The 23,297-nt window shown below is 42.1% G+C and overlaps 1 protein-coding gene across 2 annotated transcripts in view; it reads right to left on the minus strand.

Annotated features, from left to right (window-relative positions):
* Window positions 1-22,380, minus strand: part of LOC145341470 (cilia- and flagella-associated protein 337-like) — a 65,246-nt gene extending 42,866 nt beyond the window's left edge. The window contains exons 1-6 of one of the 2 annotated variants that reach the window (XM_080186435.1): window positions 22,326-22,380; window positions 18,828-19,015; window positions 11,092-11,532; window positions 4,422-4,598; window positions 2,062-2,236; window positions 509-676 (exon numbers count right to left, since the gene is read on the minus strand). In XM_080186435.1, the coding sequence (XP_080042561.1) occupies window positions 509-676; window positions 2,062-2,236; window positions 4,422-4,598; window positions 11,092-11,532; window positions 18,828-18,989 (1,123 nt within the window). In that variant the 5' untranslated portion in view covers window positions 18,990-19,015; window positions 22,326-22,380. Of the gene's footprint in view, window positions 1-508; window positions 677-2,061; window positions 2,237-4,421; window positions 4,599-11,091; window positions 11,533-18,827; window positions 19,016-22,325 lie in introns of those variants that run through there. The other variant, XM_080186436.1, reaches the window with a different exon arrangement.
* Window positions 22,381-23,297: the final 917 nt, after the last annotated feature.

Consider the following 23,297-nt stretch of genomic DNA (forward strand, 5'->3'; position numbering starts at 1 on the left):
CCTCAGGGCAGGATGTCAGTGTCCTACTTTGTTCTTTTAATCATTCAGGAGACTGTTAAATAAGAGACAGGCCAGAAGTATAATCTCTCAAGTGAGTCAAATGTGAATTTATGTTAGCCCAACTGCTCATAAGCATTGTATCAGAACAACACACATTATATGTGGCATGGAGGCGATGTGGTGGTACAGTGATTAGTACTGCTGCCTCACAGTGCCAGAGACCTGGGTTCGATTCCCAGCTTGGGTCACTATCTGTGTGGAGTATGCACGTTCCCCCCATGTCTGCATGGGTTTCCTCTGGGTGCTCTGGTTTCCTCCAACAGTCTTAAGAATGTGCTGGTTAGGTGCATTGACACGAACAGGCACTGGCCAGAGTGTGGCTACTAGGGGAATTTCACAGTAACTTCATTGCAAAGTTAATGTAAGCCTAATTTATGACTAGTAAATAAACTTTAACTTTATTTATGTACGGACAGTTTTGAGGACAAAAGTACTTGAGTTCACTTACCAATTAAGTTGAGTCCAGGATGATAATCAAATGCGTTAACACCTTCAGTAACATGGAAAGAAGTGGTTTTCATGGGGGATGTTCCTTTTCCTTTCCAGCCCAAGACTATTGTATTCAAGTTAGTTGTGGCACAGGAAATGAAAACCTCCAAATTAGAACAGTAACTCACTGGAGGAAGAAAGCAATGGAGGTTTAATTTCTTATCCATTAACAGAAAAGAGAATCCACATCTTAGAGTTGGATAGTACAAGATGATTATTGCGTAACAGTTACTGCATTTCTCCAAAATAATAATGTTAATAATAGATGTTTTCTTGTTCTCATATAAGCAACAGGGGACAATTTTCCCCTGGGAAAATCCATTCACTAGATGTGAAGATGGATCAAAGGGAGGTCAATTTTTACGATGCTCTGGGATTTTCAGAGCTTCTGGGAGGTGGGGTGTTTCGGGGAGGGAGGGGTGGTGCTGGAATAGGGGTTCCACCCATCAGAATATCGAACCAACAATACTAATCAAATGAGGTGAATGAATTTTTTAGAATTCCAAATTCTAACCACTTTCCTCATATCTTCTTTGTTTCTTATGCCAATTACAATTAAACTTGTACCCCATGGTTCTTGATCCAGCCATCAATGGGAACAGTTTCTCTATCTACTCTGCCCAGACCCCTATGGATTTTGAATGGCTCTATCAAATCTCTTCCCAATCTTTCATTTCTCCAACAGAAACAGGTCCAACTTCTCCATCTTTCTACGTAACTGAAGTTCCTCATCCCTTGAATCATTCTTGTGAATCTTTTCTGCACCTTCACTCATGCCTTCACATTCTTCCTGAAATGTAATGCCTAGAACTGAATGCAACACTCCAAATGAGGTCAAAGCAGTGTTTTATTCAGCTTTAATATAACCTTCTTGCTTCTGTGCTCTAGGTCCCTATTGAAAAAGCTCAGAATGCCATTTACCCATTTTCTCACCACATCCTGCCACTTTCAATGTTTTTTGCAGCTGTATATCTAGCTCTCTCTGATCCAACACCCCTTTTAGAATTATATCCTTTGTTTTATTTTAAAATTAAACTGTTTCTTCTCTACGTACAAGGGTACTAGTAAGTTTTTAAAGTTTAATAACTTTTTAAAGGTTTTAGATATTTAAAAAATATTAAATTTACTAAGAAACTGACCAGTGTAGAAATCAATTAGTAAATGGTTCTGTATATTTTTAAAAATCATTTTCAGTTACTTAAAATTAAGATTAGTCACAACTGGTAGATGACACTTTTACTAAAAATGTTTTTTTGTGATAAATCCATTTTCTACTGTATTAATAAAACTGCACCAGATTACAGCATTTCAATTAATTAGGGAATATTTTTCAGTCAAAGTAGAAGAATGAATAATTATGTTTGTAAAAGCTGCTTGACTATGCTAGTTCACACAAGATTTTATGTTTGCGATGACACAAATATTTTTAGCAAGAGTATGAACCAAATCTAGTCTGGAAAACTAGCAAATTTTAGCCTGGATCGTCAAAGCTGAAACTCTGCCTTGATGTACCTTGTTTGACCCATTCTCTATTGTGTCCTTTGTGTTGTAAAGTGAAGCAGCACTTGTGATTTCCTTTAACCAGCTCTTGCCAGGTGATAGCTACAGTTATCTCTTGCTCATCTGTTGAACTGGTTGGTCTTTCAAAGAGTGAAATTAAAGCTGAAGTGAAGCAAATAGCATTGACCTGCAAGAACAAAAACTGCTCAATAAATTTCTCAAAACACATTGGTAAAAGCTGCAGTATTTGGTATGGAGAAGACAGCAATCATTGGAGAGGTGACAGTGAAGGTTCAATGACACAATGGTTTGGTAGAAAACCCCCTGAACTTTTAATAAAGCTCAGTGAACAAAATTAACAAATGTAGAAGATTCTCATATATCCTCACACTGATAAATTAAATACATCATGATAAATAAATTCATTTTATTTCACTTAGGATGAAAATTTTCACAACCTTTTTTTATTTATTCATGAGATATGGGCATCGCTTGCTGCCCAGCATTTATTACTCATTCCTATCCAGCTACCCTTGATCAGAAGGCAGTTGACAGTCAGCCATATTGCTGTGCTCATGTACACCAGGTAAGAGATTTCTTTCTCTAAAGGACATCAGTGAACCAGATGGGTTTTTCCAACAACCAACAATGGTTTCATGGTCATCAGCAGATTCTTAATTCCAGATATTTTTTATTGAATTCAAATTCCATCATCTGCTATGGTGGGATTTGAACATGGATCCCCAGAACATCAGCTGAGTTTCTGGTATAATAGTCAGTCAATAATAACACGAGGTCATCACTCCCCAATTAATTGCTGATAGTTTATTTAGATTTTTTCACAAATGCATTAAGTTAGGTATTCCTTCTGTGCATGTAAAGCATTTGGACATTTGTAATGCAATGATTGAAGAAGGGTTCTTTCCAAAAATAATGCTGGACAGCAGGCCTAGTTTATATACATCATACTTTACATCAATTTGTAGCCAAGTAAAATAGAGCTCTGTGCATACATGGAAGTACTCACACAGAGTTCTGTTCCCTGGTACCTAAAGGCTGGCTACTTTCTAACATTAACAAAGATGAGACGACAACCAACTCTTAAATAACACACAAAAGAAGACAATTGAAACATTAAAATTCTCTCGTGATTATTTGGACATTCTAAAGATTCTGTAAAATTTGCTTTGCACCAATTGTTTAGTGACAAGTGATACAAGGCTAACAAACAGTGAACTAACAAACTACTCGAGGTAGTTGCATAAGCCTAGATTTTATTTTGATATTTTTTTCTGGAGTTACACCACACATTTTCATTGGTATGGAGTCAAAAATAACTAAACAGGGATTTGCACATTAAAAGTTTTGTATGGCTTGTTAATAGTTGAATATCATTTAGGCAATAAGTTGTTGAACACAAATAGGAGAGAATTAACTTGAGAAAGGATAATGGCAGGAGAGTTAAGGGAATTATATTGTAATGGCAAAAAGACTAAGTCAAGCCAAGTTTATTTATTTGTCACAAGTAGACTTACATTAACATTGCAATTAAGTTATTGTGAAAATCCCCTCATCACCACACTCGAATGGCTGCTTTACACCACAGGTACTGCCTTACCATTGATATTACCTGGGAATTGGTGCAGGCTGGCAACACTAAGATGTTCTGCTGGTTTTATATCATTCAGCACTGAGTCACAAATATGGCAACTTTGCACAACAGTATAAAAATGCAGGTAAAATCTGTAGTCTTAGATAGCTGTTGTTTACCACGGTTATAAAATGAGTAGTCCAGAAGACCATCCAGATTCATTAAGGCTGTTTCTTATCAAGATAGTATGACAACATATGACAACATATGGCAACATCTAGTTTTTCCTCAATTTTTTTGAAGTGAAATTAGCAATGTACTAAAATTTCTCCACCTTGGTGAAACAAATAAAAATTGCATATCTATTGAAAAGGTGAAAAAGTGGGAACTGAAGAAAAGCTGGGCAGGAAGGAACGGTCACTTAGTGCTAAAGAAACAAAAACTAATATTCAACAGAAAACTTAAAACAATTATAGCTAAGGGTTATATAAAAATAAAGATAGGAATTTAATATGAGCTAGTGTGGGAACAGGCTGAAATGTAACATTACTTTAGTGGAACTCCCACTGATTTTTGTGTTTGTTTGACTTATGTAGAAATATTTATTTTCATTAAATGAAATTCAATTGGAAGTAAACTGGGTCCCATTAAGAACCAATCACAAACAAAAATTAAGGTGGAAATGTTCACACAATATTCAATAGTAATGGTAAATTAAATTCAGTGATCTTTACAATTAAAATAATCTAAATCCTGAATGATTTTTGATTAACGCAATTACCTCCCCACAAACATCACCAAAGGTGAGAACTGCTTCATTTCCATCTTCTGGGTTGTACCAATAATGCATACAAATCGGAGTGTTGCATATGCCATAAAGTTTATACTGACAGGAAAATTCTTCTTTGGAATTAAGGTCATAAAAGCAAATCTCCTTACTGGTAAATGCAGCTGCTATCTTAAAAAAAACATAGAAAATTCCTTTCACTTATAGCATATAACAAGAGTTTCAAAATTTAGCAAATATCATTGAATAATCAAGGATTGTAGCGGTGCACCACCCCCTTTGGGATGGTACGGTGGCACAGTGGTTAGCACTGCTGCCTCACAGCACCAGGAATCCAGGTTCAATTCTGGCTCGGGATCACTGCCTGTATAGGTTTCCTCCGGGTGCTCTGGTTTCCTCCCATGGTCCAAAGATGTGCGGGTTAGATTGATTGGCCATGCTAAATTGACTGTAGTGTCTTGGGAGTAGCAAGGTAAACATGTGGGATTATGGGATTAGGACCTTGATGGGATTGTGGTCGGTGAAGACCCGATGGGCCGAATAGTCTCCTTCTGCACTGTAGGGATTCTATGATTCTTTAGAGCAATTAGGAATGGGCAACAACAATGCTGACCGAGCCAGCGACAACTGCATCCTGTTAAAGAATAATAATTACAATTGGAACTTCAAATGAATGTAATTTTGAAGTTATTGTTATTCCTTAAGCAAACTTAGCAGGCAATTGCACACAGCTAAGACCCACAAACAGCAAAGGAAATGAGATGAATGCTGACCAGGAATTTAGGGGCTGGATTTTACACACCCCACCTCCACTGGTGTGTTTAAAGGCAAGCGTGCTCCTAACTTACAGCATGTGACCTGTCCACAGCCTTCTTGCTTGTCTCCCGACCTATTTCCTGTATTATGGGGAGTGGTGGAGGCACTGGATAACCATCATGCCCTTGGGCCTATTGAGACCCAGTCAATGGCCAGTCAATGCTTTATCCCACTCCTGTCACTATTTTATCTGTGGCTCATGCCAAGTGGATGGTGTAGCAAAGCTCATTGGTATCAGACAATGGGAGGAACCCCCTTTAAGTCTCCAGTGTCCATTGGAGGCAACTCCTCCCGCTCCAAGATCAAACCCCCTTTTAGCCCTGCCCCTTAGTCGCTCACCTCCCTCACCGACCCCCACTTCGCTCACCCCACCATAGTCCGAACGTCTGTTAACCAAGCCTTGCTGACAGCTCAGACTTGCCTGAAGCCTACCCTCCATTAACTTTTCCTCAGGGATTGGATCTAATCCTGGTACTGCTGGGGCTAAGGATCAGACTGGCCAGAGGCTCTCTCCTTTTAGATGTGGGGGTCCCCCTGAAAGTAAAATGACGATGGGGCTGCTGGTTTTTTAAGTGATGGGCTGGGTATGACTTTCTAGTCATGCAGGGTGGGGTGGGTCCCATGAAATGGAACCCCAGGAAATCTTGCATCTCTTTTGTGAACAGGGCCAAGGCAACTTTAGAATGATAGAATCTGTATAGTGCAGAAAGAGGCCATCTGGCCCATTGAGTCTACACCAACTCTCCAAAGGAGCATCTCACCCAGACCCTCCCCGGGCCATATCCCCAAAACCATGCACATTTACCATGGCTAATCCATCTAATCGACACATCTTTGGACACTAAGGGGCAATTTAACATGGCCAAACCACCTAACCTGCACATCATTGGACTGTGGGAGGAAACCGCGACACCCAGAGGAAACACATGCTGATATGGGGAGAAGGTGCAAACCACACAGTCACCCAGGGCCAGAATTAAACTCGGGTCACATGTACTGTGAGGCAGCAATGCCAACCACTGTGCCACCATACCACCCTATTACATTGTTATACATAAATAGATGAGAAATTAGATTTAACATCAGATCTGAAAGCACTCCATCAGTATTATACTAAATTGCTAGCTGAAATTATCTACTCAAATTCTAGAGGCTTGATAGCGCAGATATCTGACCAAGAGCCAAAAGTATGATCAACAGAGACAGCTGATTCTGACACTGACTTTATCGAAAATATATTGCTTAATTTAGAAACACCCAATGGTCCATGCAATATACTCAATAAATGATGCTGTCTTTTCAGTATAGAGAAATGCATTTTATTATTCCACAAAATAGCAACCATATACCAAGTGTGTGAATTTTGATTATAAGATTAGGTATACTGAGTATACTTCTCAATGATCCCTGTTGTTAATTTCATACATTCAAATACAATGAATATAATAGCAATCTAAGACCAGAATTTTACCAGCTCACTCCACCCATCGATGGGCGGAATGAACTGGTAAAATCGCACGAGGGCTGAGAAATCAGGACCACGCCCGATCTCTCAACTCTCGTGATTTTACAGGAACTGGATTTCCAGTGCGGTCAGCCTCTCGCTGGAAATGGATGAGAGGCTAAATGATTTATTCAAACTTATTTAAATGCTAACTTACATCTGTTTAGCGAATCCAGCCCTGAATCGTCTGGGCTTGCTTGCGTTTATGGCTTCACCAGGAAAGGTCCTCTCTGTCGACTAAAGCGTCTGCTCCCCATGATTGGGGAACAATTGTGTTGGCCTCGCCGGTGGAACCTTGGATGTAGCAGGGGGCTAAGCCTATGGGGGGGGCGGGAGCCTATGAGATGAGCCTGAAGGGGTGGGGCTATAGGGGTGGGATTATAGGCGGGGCTTATGGGGGCAGGGACCGAGGGGACAGGGCCAGAGGGGTGTGGGGCCTGAACGCGTGGCTGATCACAGAGGGAGGGGAGGCCCACTGCCATTCTGCATTGCGATCGGATTTTACCAGCTCACTCTGCCCATCGATGGGCTGAATGAACCGGTAAAATCACGAGAGCTGAGAAATCAGGACCGCGCCGGATCTCTCAACTCTCGTGATTTTACAGGAGCCCCCCCACCCAGAGAAAGATCCGACCCGCCTTTTCCTCCCTCCCCACTCCCTCATCAGAGAATGATCTGGCCCACCTGACCACCATCCCGCCCCCTCCCCCCACCACCCCCAATCAGAGTCAGAGGGCTGTTGGAAGCTCAGAACTCACCTCGGAGCACCCGATTCAAACTTTTATTCAGCAAGTTCATTTCGGCACAATTCCGGATCAGTGAACGTGGTGGTAAAGGGGAAAACGCTGATAAAGTTGGACGGGCAGTTCATTAATTCAATTTAAATACACACAAATGCATTTAAATAGCCGTTGCGCCCGTTTCGGGTACGAATCGGGTCACAGCCATTCCCGGATCTCAGTAAAGTGGCCATCTGCGCAGATGTGGGCGTGGATCGCGTTAATGACCTCACACCCGACTTCACCATGTTTTTGTGCCCAAAAACAGGCGTGATGCAATGATAACATAGGGCCATCTCTGTCAGACCCCTGCTGTTGTAATTGCGCGTGCGCAGCATCAGAGATCTGTGCACGTGCAATAGCTCCCTCTACAGGCTGGCTGGCAAATTAAGATGTGGAGATGCTGGCGTTGGGCTAGGGTAAACACAGTAAGAAATCTCACAACACCAGGTTAAAGTCCAATAGGTTTATTTGTAGCAAATAAACCCTGTTTGTGAACTGAAATCCCACTCGCCTGACAAAAGCTAGTGGCTTTTGCAACCAAATAAACCTGTTGTGCTTTAACCTGGTGTTGTAAGACTTCTTACTGTGGCAAATTAAGCTCAGCTCACTGCTTACAGCACCTAGAAATGGTCTAAACCACATTTTCTATGTCTAAATTTATAAGATTGAGCATGAAAACCCGTCCAAAAAACAGACGAGAAACTCTCCCATTTTCACGCTAGCCGGACACTTGGAATCATTCTCGTAAAGTTCCACCCAAAGTATATCAGTTTCTTTCTGCTGTTGTTAAAATGGCAATATATCTGATAGCTGTGGTATTAGTCCTCTCAATATGCATAATTTTAAAGCTGAACTAAATATCTCCTCAAATTGTGAATCATTGTCCAAGGCTCAAGGGAGTACTTAGGGAACAGATGCAGAAATATTTAAAAGTGGGAGGCAAGTTGTTGGAAATATTTAAGCAAGTGCATACTAAGCTTTTTAAAAAGGTTATTATATTTGAAAATAAAGCAGGTAGTGCTAAACCCTAATTAGCACTAAATTAGTTAAATTGCAGTTAGAATATTGTATCAAGTTTTTGAAGTTGTTACAGAAGATGGCAAGGCAACACAAGATGCAAAGTCACTAGAATGACACAAGAGATGAAAAGCTTTGGTCACATGGGAGGATGATAACCTTTTTTCAGACATTTAAGAGAATATCTGATAAACGTATTCAAAGTTTTGAAAAGTTTTGATAAAGTAAATTGGATAGACTACTTTCACTGAGTCAGTAAATTGATGAAGACATTTGAGGTCATTACAAAAACACAAAAGTAGAATTTTTTTCAGACAAGTAAATTTACCAATTTTTCTTGGTGGAAATTAGGACATGGAATGCAATAACAGAAACAGCAATTTCCATCATAGTTTCTAGCTTTAATGAAAGTTGAAAACATGTCTAAGTGTGTTGGGAAAGATCTACAGAATGTATTAAGGTTAATAACTCTTTCAAAAAAGGTTGTGCAGCCTGCTTCTATTTTATAAAATGTCATGATTTTGCAGTCCACTAAGCCCTGACTTACATATCTTCAATTTCACCAGAGGCAAATCAATACCGTAATTTTCAGCTATGTCCTGGGGAGTTTAACAGCAGCAATTGCATTTAAAATGGGCAAATAGCTCCAGGCACTTCACAGGCAGAATGATCAAACAAAAATTCACACAAAGCCAAAAAAGGAGACATTAGGATGGATGATTAAGATTGGTCACAGAGGTGGGAAAGTCTTTAAAAAGGAAAAAGCAGTGGAGAAATTCAGCACTCTAGAGCAGCAAGCATTGGAGTGAAAGGTGCAGGAAATTAGCTGTGGGCTAGAATACGGGTAACAGAAGTTTTAATGTGCTCAAGTTTATGAAGGGAGAAAAATAGGAGCTCAGTCAAAGGAACATTGAAATAGTCAACTCTGGAGCACAGACAGTGCTGGAGGTGGTCAATGTTGTGGTGGTGGGAGTCGGGTGGCTTTTGGGATGAAGATGTTATGAGCTCAGAAGCTCAGCTTAGCATTAAATAGAATGCCAAGGTGGCAAAATGTGTGTTGAGTTTCATAAAGTGGCCAGCCAGAGGGTTTGAATTATAGGCAAGAAAACAATACTGTGACAGTGACACAATTGCTTTGACCTCCCAATGTGTTATTTTATTCTTTCTTAGGATGTGAGCATTGCTGGCAAGACCGGAAGTTATTGCCTATCGCTAATAATTCCTGGGAAGGTAGTGAGGAGCCAACTTCTTATACTGCAAAGGTCCATGTGGTTTCAGTACACCCACAGTGCTATTAAGAAGTTGCAAGATTTGACCCAGTGACAATGAAGAAGTGGTTATGTGATTCCGAGTCAGGATGGGGTGTGACTTGGAGGGGAACTAACAGATGGATGTGTTCCCATGTATTTGCAGCCCTTGTATTTCTAGGTGGTAAAGGTCAAGGCTTTGGAAGGTTCTGTCAAAGGAGCCTTGGTGAGTTGTAGCACACACTACTGCCATTGTGCATCTCACTCCTGACTTGTAACTGTTGGGACAGGCCAGGTGGCTAGTTTCTTGCTGCTGAATTCCCAGCCTCTGACCTGCTCTTGTGATCACAGTATTTAAATGATTGGAGAAGATAGTGGTTCATCGAGGACTGGATATCAGTTAAGCAAGCTACTATCACAGAGGCAACGGTAAGATTGAATGAGTTGGGAGGGAGAGTTAGAGCTGGGTGTCATTAGCCTTCATGTCGAACTTGACAGATGTTTTTGAATGCTGTCACTAAGGACCAGTATATAGGAGAGGGAAAAGAATGAATGTTTGGGAACTCCAAAAGTACTTGCAGAAAGGAATCTGGTTGTGACTAAATAGGCAAAAATTTAACCAAACAAAACAATCATACTCAGCCTGAAATCCACGCCAAACATTGCAGATGGTCCAGAAGGATAAGGAAGGATAGTGGACCATGTTCATACTCACAGAGGAATATAATGTGGCACTTTGATCAGTATATCAGAAAATAGTACAGAAATTGATGCTTGTTCTAGGCTGAGGCCACAATTGCCATGGGAGTCTGTTCTGATGAGGAATTAAAGGAAATTAAACATAGAGTGTATCTGGGGGTTAGGGAATGAAGGGTTATGATGGGTGAAGACTGGGTGGGGGGGAGGGGGCAGACTTTTGTTTTATTATTTTCTTCACAGTGTCAGAGCCTGTCTGCTTCCACACTCAGCAAAACCCCTCTGCTGCCTCCAAACTGTTTCCAAGGATGGGGAGACTAAATTCCATTAAACCCTACCCCCCAGTGCCCTCACTCAACCCCTACCAAGAATGAAGATCCGTCCATCCAAGGCATGTTTCCTGAGTCGGGGCTGCAGAGCTGGTAACTATCACGACCCAATAGCAAAATTTCATACCTAAGTATTAAACCAGAGGTACCTAAATTGGAAGAAGTTAGAGTCAACTGGATCCTGCTAATCATATATATTCAGAAAGAACTTTTAGTTGTTCTTTTCTTGAACTGATTCATAAATAGCATAGTATTTCAGAAGTTAAATCCTACCTTGTTTACATTTGCTAAGGAGATCATACATGTTACCCAAAGGTCCCGCAATCTTACAGAATCTGTGGTAACTCGTAAAGTTTGCTGCAGCTTTAAATTCTCGCCCCAGACGTTCAACCGACCTTCCTTGCTCAAAGACAGGTAGCGATGTGAATTCTTCAGGTAGACTATACTTTGAATGGGTTCCTTATGAAGTGACTGAAGAAATTTAATCTCTTTCCACTGAGGAACAAGTGACAAGTTTGCCCGCTCATCTTTTTCGTAAAGTTCTAACAGCATGAATGTTGTCACTTTGTCCCAGTCAACAAAGCCATCCCGTGCTACATCAATTCTGTCAAACAAGTCTCCATACTCCTCTTCCAAGCCACATCCAAGAGCTGTGAACATATTGTCAATAAAGCGCTTCCTATTAACCGGCACAAATCCTGTAAAATTTGGTGGCTAAAAGAGGAAAGAGTATAAAAGATTTTGTTTATGCAAAACAAATACCATTATTAACATGAATCACTTTAAACTAATGCTAATCGTATACCTGATGAGCAGCATGCAAGGATTAAATCAATTCAATTACTGTATGGACTTGAAGTTGATAGCTAAGCAATCAGTCTCTAACATTGGAGGCACAGTGGCACAGTGATTGGCACTGCTGCCTCACAGTGCCAGGGATCCGGGTTCAATTCCAGCCTTGGGTCACTGTCTGTGCGGAGTCTGCACATTCTCCCCATGTCTGAGTGGGCTTCCTCTGGGTTCTCAGATTTCTTCTCACAGTCTGAAGGACATGCTGGTTAGGTGCATTGGCCATGCTAAATTCTCCCTCAGTGTACCCAAACAGGCGCCAGTGTGAGATGATTAGGGGATTTTCACAGTAACTTCATTGCAGGCTTAATGGAAGCCTTCTTGTGGCACTAATAAATTAACTTAAAAAAAAGTCAATAGCAAGCAAGTTTTATTTATTATTACTGCGACCAAATGCATCCAATTTGGTTTGAAACATAGGCCACCTTATCTACAGCGTGATTTAGATTTTAAAAAATGTATTAGTATCCAAATGATGCAGACAGATAGTTCAGGAGCCCTCTGGGGTTTCACTTGCAAATCAGTATTCCATTTTGGAGGCTGATGAGGGCGCTGATTCCTCCAGGGAGTACAGACTGAGCCAAGATTCTGGTACCACAAGCAGCCTGTCTGTACAGGATTGGGTGGGGTTGGGGGGTGGGGGTCGGTGGAGGAAGAGAGGCAAGGCAATAATAATAGAGAGACAGAGGGATGCTACTGTGCCCATCAGTGTGACTCCAGGATGGTATGTTGGCTCTCTGGTGCTAGGGTCTGGGATGTCACTGGACAGCTGCAGGGCATTCTGAAGGGTGAGGATCATAAAGCAGAGGCCATGGTACAGGTTGGTACCAATAACATAGATAGAAAGAGGAATGACGTCTTGCATCAAGGATTCAGGGAGTTAGGCAGTAGAATAAAAAGCAAGACCTCTCGGGTTGTAATCTTGGGATTACTCCCAGTGCCACGAGCTAGCAAGCACAGAAATAGGAGGAGAGTGCAGATGAACGTGTGATTTAACAGCTGGTGCAGGAGGGAAGGTTTTAGATTCCTGGAGAAAGTGGGACCTATTATTAATGGAACGGTCTACACCTGAATCAGAACAGGTCCAACATTCTTGCGGGACGTTTTGCTAGTGCTGCTGGAAGGAGTTTAAACTAATTTGGCAGGCAGAGGGGACACAGACTGTTAGCAGAATAAGGGCATGGAATCATATAGCAAAACAAACAAGTCAGAGGGAGTGCAGCTGTATTAAGGTACAAATAAGGCCAGGCTGGATGGTCTCTATTTTAACACCAGGAGTATTGCAGATAAAATGGATGAATTGAGGGCAATGATTGTCCAAAGATGTGCAGGTTAGGTGGATTGGCCATGCTAAATTGCCCATAGTGTCAGGGGGACTAGCTAGGGTAAACGCATTGGGTTGTGGGGATGGAGCCTGGGTGGGATTGTGGTCAGTGCAGACCCGATGGGCCGAATTATGATACACTAGTCATCACAGAGACATGGTTGAAGGAAGGACATGATTGACAACTCAACATTCTGGGATATAGAATCTTCAGGTGAGACAGGGGAGATAAAAGAGGAGGGGCCATTGCATTATTAGTGAAGGAGTCAGTTACTGCAATAAAGAGAGATGATATACTGGAGGAGGCATCAAATGAAGATTTAAGGGTAGAGCATAGGAATAAAAAAAGGACAGCTGCATTGTCAGGTGTTTATTAAAGCCTCTAATAGTTGGTGGGATATTGGGGAGCAAGTATGTGCTCAGTTTGTGGAGGTATGCAAAAACAATAACCACTCTTTCAAATACTCTTTCAACTTTCCCAACATTAACTGGGATCTTCATAGTGTTAAGGGCTCAGATGGAGTAGCTTTCTTGAAATGAGTACAGGAGGACTTGTTAAATTAATACGTGGAAGACCCAACAAGGGAGGGAGCAGTGCTGGACCTGGTTCCGGACAGGTGGTTGAGGTGGTGGTAGGGGAGCATTCTAGTGATCGCGATCACAACATGGTACTTTCTCAGCTTGTTATGGACAAGGAAATACACAAGCTGCAAAAAAAGTTTTGATTGGGGGAGAGCAGATTTTACTAAAATAAGACAGGATCTGGTCAAGGTAGACTAGGAACAGCTACTGATGGGAAAATTTACAGAAGAGCAGTGGGGGGCCATCCAAAAATGAAATGGGGAGGGTGCAAGCCAAGCACGTTCTTCTAGGGTGATAGGTAGGAATAACAAGACCAGAGAACCATGGATGGGCAGAGATATTTAAAATACAATGAAAATGGAAAGAAAGGCTTTTAATAAGTACAAAGGGAGCAAATCAGTGGAGGCATTTGTGAGGCACAGAAACTGCAGGATGGAGCTTAAGATAGCCATTAGGAAAGTAAAGATGGGACATGAGAAAGCTCTGGCTGGTAAAAGTAGGGAAAATCCCAAGATATTCAATAGGTATATTGATGGGAAGGGGATAACCAGGGAAAGAGTAGAGTCTATTAGGGATGAAGGGGAAAATCTGTGGGTGGAGTCAGAGGACATTAGTACAGGATTGAATGAACACTTCATGTCCATCTTCACCCAAAAGGATGAGGACGATGGTATGGAATTCAGGGAGAGGGACTGTGAGGTCCTTGAGCAAATTGACATGGGGAATGACAAGGTATCAGAGGTGTTGACAGCCTTAAAAATGGATAAATCTTCAGGTCCAGATGGGTTGTGGCTTAGGCTGCTGTGGAAGGCAACAGAGGAGATTGCAGAAGGTCAGATCCAAATTTTCAATTCCTCTGGCCAAGGGGGAGGTGCCAAATGACTGGAGAACAGTTAATGTGGTTCCGCTATTTAAAAAGGGCTGTAGAGATAAGCCAGGGAGCTACAAACCAGTGAGTCTTATGTCTAAACTATTAGAGAAACTTCTGAAGGAGAGCATCTATCTTTACTGGGAGAGGCAAAGCTTGATCAGGGACAGTTAGCATGGCTCTGCCAGAGGGAAGTTATGCTCAACAAATGTGACTGATTTTTTTGAGGAGGTGATCAGGTATGTCACCTCCAGGTACGATGACAGTAGTGCAGTCGATGTCATTTATATGGATTTCAGCAAAGCTTTTGACACAGTCCCACATGGGAGACTTGTAAAGGAGGTAGATTCACATGGGATACAGGGTAATTTCTTAAAGTGGGTTCAAAATTGGTTCAGTTGTAGGAGACAGGTGGTGATGACAGAAGGCTGCTTTTGTGACTGGAAGCCAGTATCCAGTAGCGTACCACAGGGATCTGTTGGGCCCCTTATTATCCATCATTTATATGTGGGGGGTAGGATTAGTGAATTTGCAGATGACATGAAAATTGGACAGGTTATTAACAGTGAGGCAGGGTGTTTCGGGCCACAAGAAGATGTAGACAGAATGGTCAAATGGGCAGATAAGTGGCAGATGGAATTTAACCCTGAAAAGTGTGAGGTGATAAACTTTGGAAGGAGTAATTTAACAAGAAAGTATTCAATGAATGGTAGAACTCTAGGAAGTTCTTTGGGCGAAGGGACCTTGGCATGTTTGTCCACAGATCTCTGAAAGTGGAAGGGCATGTTAGTAGGGGGGTGAAAAAGGCATATGGGGCACTTGCCTTTATCAAACAAGACACAGATTACAAAAGCAGGGAAGTCATGTTGGAGTTGTATAGAACTTTGGTGAGGCCACAGCTGGAGTACTGTGTGCAATTCTGGTCGCCGCATTATCAGAAGGATGTGATTGCTCTGGAGGGGGTGCAGAGGAGATTCACCAGGATGCTGCCTGGGACGGAACATTTAAGTTATGAAGAGAGGTTGGATAGGCTTGGATTGTTTTCATTGGAGCAGTGAAGACCAAGGGGCAACCTGATATCTCATACTAGATTATGAGAGACATGGACAGAATGGTTAAGGGGCAGCTGCTCCCCTTAGTTTAAGGGTCAGTCACAAGGGGACATAAGTTCAAGGTGGGGACAGGAAGTTTAGGAATGATGTGAGGAAAACATTTTACCCAGAGAATGGTGACGCTCTGGAATGCGCTGCCTGGGAGGGTGGTAGAGGTGGGTTGCTTCACATCCTGTAAAAAGTATTTGGATGAACACTTGGCACATCATAACATTCAGGGCTATGGATCAAGCGCTGGCAGATGGGATTACTGGGAGTTCAGGTGTTTCTAATGTGTTGGTGCAGACTCGATGGGCCAAAGGCCTCTTCTGCACTGTATGATTTTATGATTCAACAGGATTTGACCTAACCATACTTCTTCTTTGCTTTCAGATTGTTGTCTTCTGATGTAATCGTGCTACATTGGCTCAGATGGTTAGAGTTAGATTAGGTTTCAGGGTCATATGGCCCAGTGCAATCACTGACATTGTGCCACTCTGGAGGAATCTATATTCACTGGAATTCCAAAGCCCCTGTCTTACCCAAATGTCCCCACTCAGGCCAGGTGAGACAGAAACAGTGAAGCTAGGTTCTGGCTGCATCAACATTGTGTAAATGGAGGACAGACATGACCATTTTATGGCATTAGTTTCCGTAAAGCAGTTGTTGAGGGAAAATTTAAAGGAAGCAGATAAATTTGAGAAGTATGAAGGAGTTAGATATCAGATCGCCGAGGGTGGGGGGACGGGTGCAAAGACGTACTGGTGGGGATTGGGCTGAGAGCTGGAATTGTGGGGCGGGGGGGTGTATTGAGGTGGGGAGAGATCTATAAAGGGGGTGGGCTAGAGACTCCAAATGAGGAGGGAGAGGGTTGGAGGAGTAGGATGGAGGGTGAGAGATCAGAGTCTGACCCAGAGGATGAGCTGGGGAGTGGCGGGGGAGGACTCAGACAAGGATTGGGTGGGTGAATCGGACAGGCCCCGAGGCGGAGTTGGAGTCAGGGTGGAGAAGTGGAGTTTCAGTTACGGTCTTTAAAATGGTTACTTTGAAGTTCCTTCTAACTCTTTCACGGTAACCATGAGGGTAAAATTGGCAAATCCATCCGAAGTTATCAAGTTAAATTGCCTTGTTGGATGGTTCCCAGTCCACTGCAGGAGAATTTAGCCCTTCTGTACAATTGCTGGGTAAACTCTTATGTGAGAACTTCCAAGAGGGATTCTCCAGCATATCACTGGATGTGACAATGGGAAACCAGGAAGTTATAGCCAATCGTATTTAAGCATATAATTCAAGGAGGCACACCACTACTATCGTACAAGAGTGCTGCATTATTAGATGTGGCACTCTTCAGATAAACTGTTAATCCTAAATCCTATTAATTTATTCAGAGAGACTTACAAAATCCCTCTGTAATAGTTCAAAAATAGCATGGAGTTCTTGTCCCATCCTGGTCAACGTTCCTTCCATTACCTCTACCATCTGAAAACATGCAGATGCCCATCAAATGCAGATGGGCTGGAACATTTGCTTACACAACAGCAGTCCAAAGGTAAATCATAATGTTAAATATTTTGGTGACTAACACTTATCATCTTAATCCAATCATTACTTTATCAATTTGTAGAATTCCAGGTCTGCTTTAACAGCAGAAACCAACCTCTAGAGTCAGTGTTTTAATGATAATGTTTGAATTTTCCAATCAGTGTTTTAATGATAATGTTTGAGTTTTCCAATCAGAGCTTCCACCTCTATAATGGAAAGTAAGAATGCATGAAAAGAAAGTGTAACATGATTAAAATTGAACATATCAGTTAGAAACTAGCCCCAAAACTTGGATTTCTCTAGGTCTGACAGTATGTTTTTAAAATATATTTCAGAAAACAGATTTTTTTAAACAACCATCCCTCACAAGTTATTAACTGGTGACTGAGTGCATAATGAAAATAGGCTGACGCCACACAACTGAATATATTAAGATGAGGCTGCTTGAGAAAAAATATCCATTCATTTGTTCAACTCCCCACAAAAGGAACTTAAGTATGCTGGATACTAAATATTTCTTGCAGGAGTTTGCCTGCTCATAATATGAATTTAAGACAACTGCTTTTTCTAGAACACCTTCATAAAATCCTCCAGTCTTTTACCCTTCTTACAGTATTAATGTCCCAAACCCAAGTTACGAATGACATCTGCTGTGATTATGGTGAGTTATCCATCCTGGGCCCCTGTAAAGCATTTAGCATATTCAACTGCACCACTCCAAACTCTTCCTTCACTCCTCTACTCCAGGAACAAGCTTCCTTTCCTTTTCTCAACTGTGATTTGTTATTTTCAGAGAGTCTCTCGATGTACATGAGCTCTACCACTCCAACACACCCTTGACCACATCTATGCTATCAAGACAACTTCCCTGACATCCAGTCAGAGTCATGAATGAATCCTCTGGTCACTGCCTTTAGCCGTCATCACAAGCTCTGTACTCTTGCCACTGATTCTCTACCCTCCTTGGTTAATGTTTCAGCTTGTTTACAATTCTAGTGTCCATTTTGAACCTGGGCTGACTCAAAGATACTATATCCTCTCTATAACTAAATTTCTTACTTCCACTTAAATCACTCCTTCTGCAGTGGAAGCCTCATATGTCCCTGTTACCTTCATACGTGACTATTCCAGCAGTGTTCTTAGAAACTCCTAATGTTCACCCTCTGTAAATGCAAACTTGCCCATAACCTGCTGTGTATGATCAATCCTACTTGCCCACCACTTCCATCGGTTTTCTATTATCAAATTCCTACATCTAAAAATACTCATCCTTATTTTTAAATTTTTCACAGCTTTGTTCTATCATACTGATAATCTCTTCCAGTCCTATATCCCTTAAACATTTCATTCCTCACTCTAATTCTCCATGCATCATCCATTTCCATTCTCACACTGTCCTTGACTGGATGTTTAATCATGTGCTTTCTATTATCTCCAATTCTCTGACACCTCATGTAAAACATTTTTTGAAACCCTTTCCTTTCCTGGTTCAGTGTTTATTTTCCATACACTTTTTGTCCGAAACACCTGGAGAATTAGTTTACAATGAAGGCATTACATAAATAGAATTAGTTGCTGCCCAGGCTATGACTCATCAGTCATGTTATTTTGTTCCATGCAAACAAATACATCACAAAAATAGACAAGCTTTACATGTACCTCGAATGAGTTATTTTGGGCACATGTATAAAACTAAACATTCCAGTTGATGGAACATTAACCACAATGCCAAAATGCAGCTATGAAAACCTACCATGAAAACCTTCTGTATTTTCATTATATCTTTGACGCTGAGTCGGTTCTCTAGCTGATCCAGAATCTTTTTTGATGTTTCCATTTCATTAGAATTTGATTCAGGTGTCCTGGACCCCTTATTTTCCTTATTTAGGGACTCAACTGGTAACTGAGCTGACATTCTTCAAGTTTCGCTGCAGAGGGTTTCTAACAGAAAAAAAAACAGCCAGCAAAGCAGTCACCTAATCTGCATTCAGCCTTCCCAAAGTAGAGGAGGCTGCATCATAATTAGTGAATACAGTATTCTGAATTGAAATAGGTACAAGTAAATTGCTGTATCACTCTAGAAAGATTGTTTGAGGCCTTGGGTGATGGGGAGTGAGAAGGGTAAAAGGGAAGATTTTGCATCTCCTCAGCATGAATTGAAAGGTGCCATGAGAAGGAGAAAGTGTGTTGTAGGTGGTTGTGGGCTGGGCAGGGTGTTGCTTTGGATTGCTGGAAAGAGAGGCAAAGATGTGCTTGGTGTTGGCAACATGCCAATAGCAAAGAATGATCCACTGAATGTGGAAGCTTTTGGGAGTGGAAGGTGAGGACAAGAAGTATTATGTCCTGCTCCTTGGAAAGAGAAGAAGGTGCGAGCAGAAGAGCAGGAATGGACACAAAGGCCCCGTCAACCATGATGGGAGGAGTCCTTGATTGAGAAGAGAGGAAGACTGACCAGAAATACTGCATGCAATGGGAAGTGGCTCATCTAATGGCATTGTGGTTAGCGCTAATACCTCACAGCGCCAGGGACCTGGGTTCTATTCCCAGCTTGGGTCACTGTCCGTGCGGAGTCTGCACCACTTTCAACATGATGCCACCACCAAGCACATCTTCTCCCCACATCTGCGTGGGTTTTCTCCGGGTGCTCCAGTTTCCTCTCACAGTCTGAAAGACACATGCTGGTTAGGTACATTGTCCATGCTAAATTCTCCCTCAGTATACCTGAACAGGCACCGGAGTGTGGCGACTAGGAGATTTTCACACTAACTTCATTGCAGTGTTAATGTATGACTACTACTTGTGACTATTAAAACTTTAACTTTAACTTAACTTTCAGTAGGTGCAATGGAGATGGGGAAACTGGGAGCTTGGAATAGAGTCCTTACAGTAAGGGAAGTGGAAATCCAATTAACTAACATAGCTGTGGGATTCAGTGCGCTTATAGTCAACATGATATTGAATACATATAATATATAGTTAACAATTAAGTAGCATATAGCAGCTTGTTAAATGTAATAACTTTAGGGAATAATCATTTGATAACCATACTTATAATGGTGACTCTCAGAAACCATCAATTCATTTGAACATTTTCTGTGATAAGGTGATGAGTATCAGACGTTACCAGAATGCAGCTTCTAAACCTCCTGTCCCATTCTGTAATTATTGTAATCTGTTTCTAATCACTTCTAGTCCCCACTCCAGGTGATTTAACCTGATCCACCAAACAACCCAAACAGTTCTAACAATCTCCAATCCCAGTGCAAAAGAAGTTGGTTTTTCAAAAGCTAACAGGCGGACACCAGAGTTGAAAGTCATTAAGGCATTTACAATTGTATGAATGTAGAAGTATTTTTCTAATGGAGTTCAGGCATGTTGTTGGACAATGTTTCAGGAGCTTTGATGTGCACCTAATTTTGCTAACATTTGATGCTCAAGATGGAAACTTTCTATTTCTTCGTACAGGGGTCCCTGCTGAAACACAATGGTACATTGAGCATTTATGTAAATAATAATAATAAATAATATTCAGAAAGTGCTGGACATACAAACATGAAACCCCAACTCTCTCCAAAGGTAGAATCATAGAATACCTACAGTTCAAAAGGAGGCCATTCTGTCCATCGAACCTGCACTGATGATAATCCTACCCAGGCCCTATCCATGTAACTTCACATCTTTATTCTGCTAAACCCCCTGACACTAAAGCGCAATTTATCATGGCCAATCCAACTGACCTGCACAACTTTGGACTGTGGGAGGAAACCAGAGCAGCTGAAAGAAACTCACAGAGATGCAGGGAAAATGTACGAACTCCATACAGTCACCCAAGACCAGAATTGAACCTAGATCCCTGGCACCGTGAGGCAGCAGTACTAACCACTGTGCCACCGTGCCACCTGTAGATGCATCCTGACCTGCTGAGTATTTCCAACAGTTAGCATTATTTCAGATTTCCAGTATTCATTGTACTGTTCTTTTGCATATTTTAAGTGCTGCAGTAAGGATAATAATACGAAATTTTTGGCCCAAATCTTCACAACAGAGGCAATGCGACACACATTATTCCTGCACAGGAAGATTCTCCTGACTTGATTCTGCTGCACATTTCTTCTTGGACCTTCCAGCCCCAGCTATCAAAAAAGCAGCATCTTCGGGGGGACTCTGTTGGGGTAAGATAGGCGACATCCTCTTTTTACAGCTGCTGTATTCTGTCTGCTAAGTTTAAAGGCCAATCTTTTAGGGTGAGAGTTGGTGCATGGATGAGTGAATGGGTAAGTGGATGAATGAGTGTTAGGGTGAGGGGATAGGTGGGTGCATGGGTAAATGGGTAGGTTGGTGAGTGGGCAGATGGGTAGGAGGCGAGGTGGGTAGATGGGTGAAATGGGTAGTTAGGTGAGCAGGTGGATAGGTGGGTGAGGGAAGAAGGTTGATGAAATGGGTGAGGTGCAAAGGTGAGTAAGTAGATGAGATGAGCAGTTGGGTTGCTGGGGCATAATCGGGTCAGGTCAGGGGGCATAGTCAGGGTCGGTTGGGGAATGTGGAAGGTGAAGCCATTGCAGGAGTGAGTGTGGTCCGAGGGGTAACTGGGTTAGAGGGTTCCGAGCAAAGAGATAGTTAGGTGGTCAGGGGGTTATCGGTTGGGGAGTGGGGGATGGGAAGGTGGAAAGGAGAGAGATCAGTTGTGGGGTTACTCGGTGCTAGATGAGGTTTTATTCTAACATTTCCTGGGTAACTATTCAGATAGGTAAACTGGAATTGCCTAAATTCTCTGGCTCTAACTGAATTGGAGACATTGAGGGAAGGTCAGGGAAGCAGGAGGATTTGTCTATTGGAAATTTAAACTTCCTGGGCAATTCCCACATCCCCGTGCGCCAGGACCTCCGAAGGCTCTCGATGTTCATCTTCGGGCGTGTGTCTGGCTTCCAACAATCCAGAGACCAGAAGATTTGAACCACTGCCACTGTATTAATCTGTATAGCACTGAGCGAGTTAGCAAGTCAGATTTCTCCAAGGATTCAAGTGATACTATCAAACTCTAGTTTGGCCAAGCCCAGCAAACCCTACATCCCAAACAAGGTCCAGATTCCGAATGCGCTGCAGGAAGACAGGAAAAACCATTTTATGTGTGTAGCTTCACATAATGAGGCTCGGGGGAAGGGGGCTTCATTACCCCCGATGTGGTGCAAGGACGGGGGTGGAGGAATCACACGTATTGTGAAAAGCACAATGTTGACCACATTTCACTCACCCGATGACACGAGCTTGCAGCAGCGAGTGAACTCCTGAGTGCGCTGTGTGTGTGTGTGTGTGTGTGTGGCTCACTCCTTCCACACAAAGCTCAGTGACTGCGGTAACCCAGCAACAACCAGCCAAACAATCACCAGCAGTGAGCCACTAACATCTCCCTCACACACTGCCTCCGCTGTTTAAAACATTGTGCAAACATTGTCACCTACCCCATAGATTTTAATAGACTTTAAACAATTATCTGCTCCTCCCCTCGCCCACGAAGTGTAGAGCATGTCACTGCTGTTGGAATGTAATGAAGGCAAGGGGCAAGTCGCTAGAAGTGAAGGACACATTGAGATCCCCTCCTCCCAGACTATCAGAGAACCAGTTTGCAATGGGAGATTGGACAATCACAACTCCAGCTTTATCCGGTAGCTCTAATACCGGGGGTTAGGAAACCCAAAATCTCAAAGAAGTACAAATTTGCAGTTACGGATTGATATTTTTGGCAAAGGAATGTCCACGGGCAAGATAAGATTTTGCACTTGCACCGATAATTAAGGACCCCACGCACCCGAACATTCTCTCTTCCACCTTCTTCCGTCGGGAGAAAGATACAAAACTCTGAGGTTGTGTACCAACCGACTCAAGAGCAGCTTTTTCCGTGCTGCCATCAGACATTTGAATGGACCTACCTTGTATTAAGTTGATCTTTCGCAACACCCTAACTATGACTGTAACATTACATTCTGCATTTTCTCGTTTCCTTCTCTGTGAACCATACGTTTTGTCTGTGTAGTGTGCAAGAAACAATACTTTTCACTGTATGTTAATACATGTGACAATAATAAATCAAAGCAAATCAAAATATCCCGTGGACTAAGCTGCCTCTCCACCTCTGGGCATATAATATGGATAGTGGCATCAGTTGGTACCACTGTGCCAGGACATTCTTTGGCATTCATATTGAGTGTCAAATTCACCACTTTCA

Source organism: Carcharhinus amblyrhynchos, chromosome 3 (genome assembly GCF_965287045.1).
Source record: "Carcharhinus amblyrhynchos chromosome 3, sCarAmb.v2.hapA, whole genome shotgun sequence".
Classification (NCBI taxonomy): domain Eukaryota; kingdom Metazoa; phylum Chordata; class Chondrichthyes; order Carcharhiniformes; family Carcharhinidae; genus Carcharhinus; species Carcharhinus amblyrhynchos.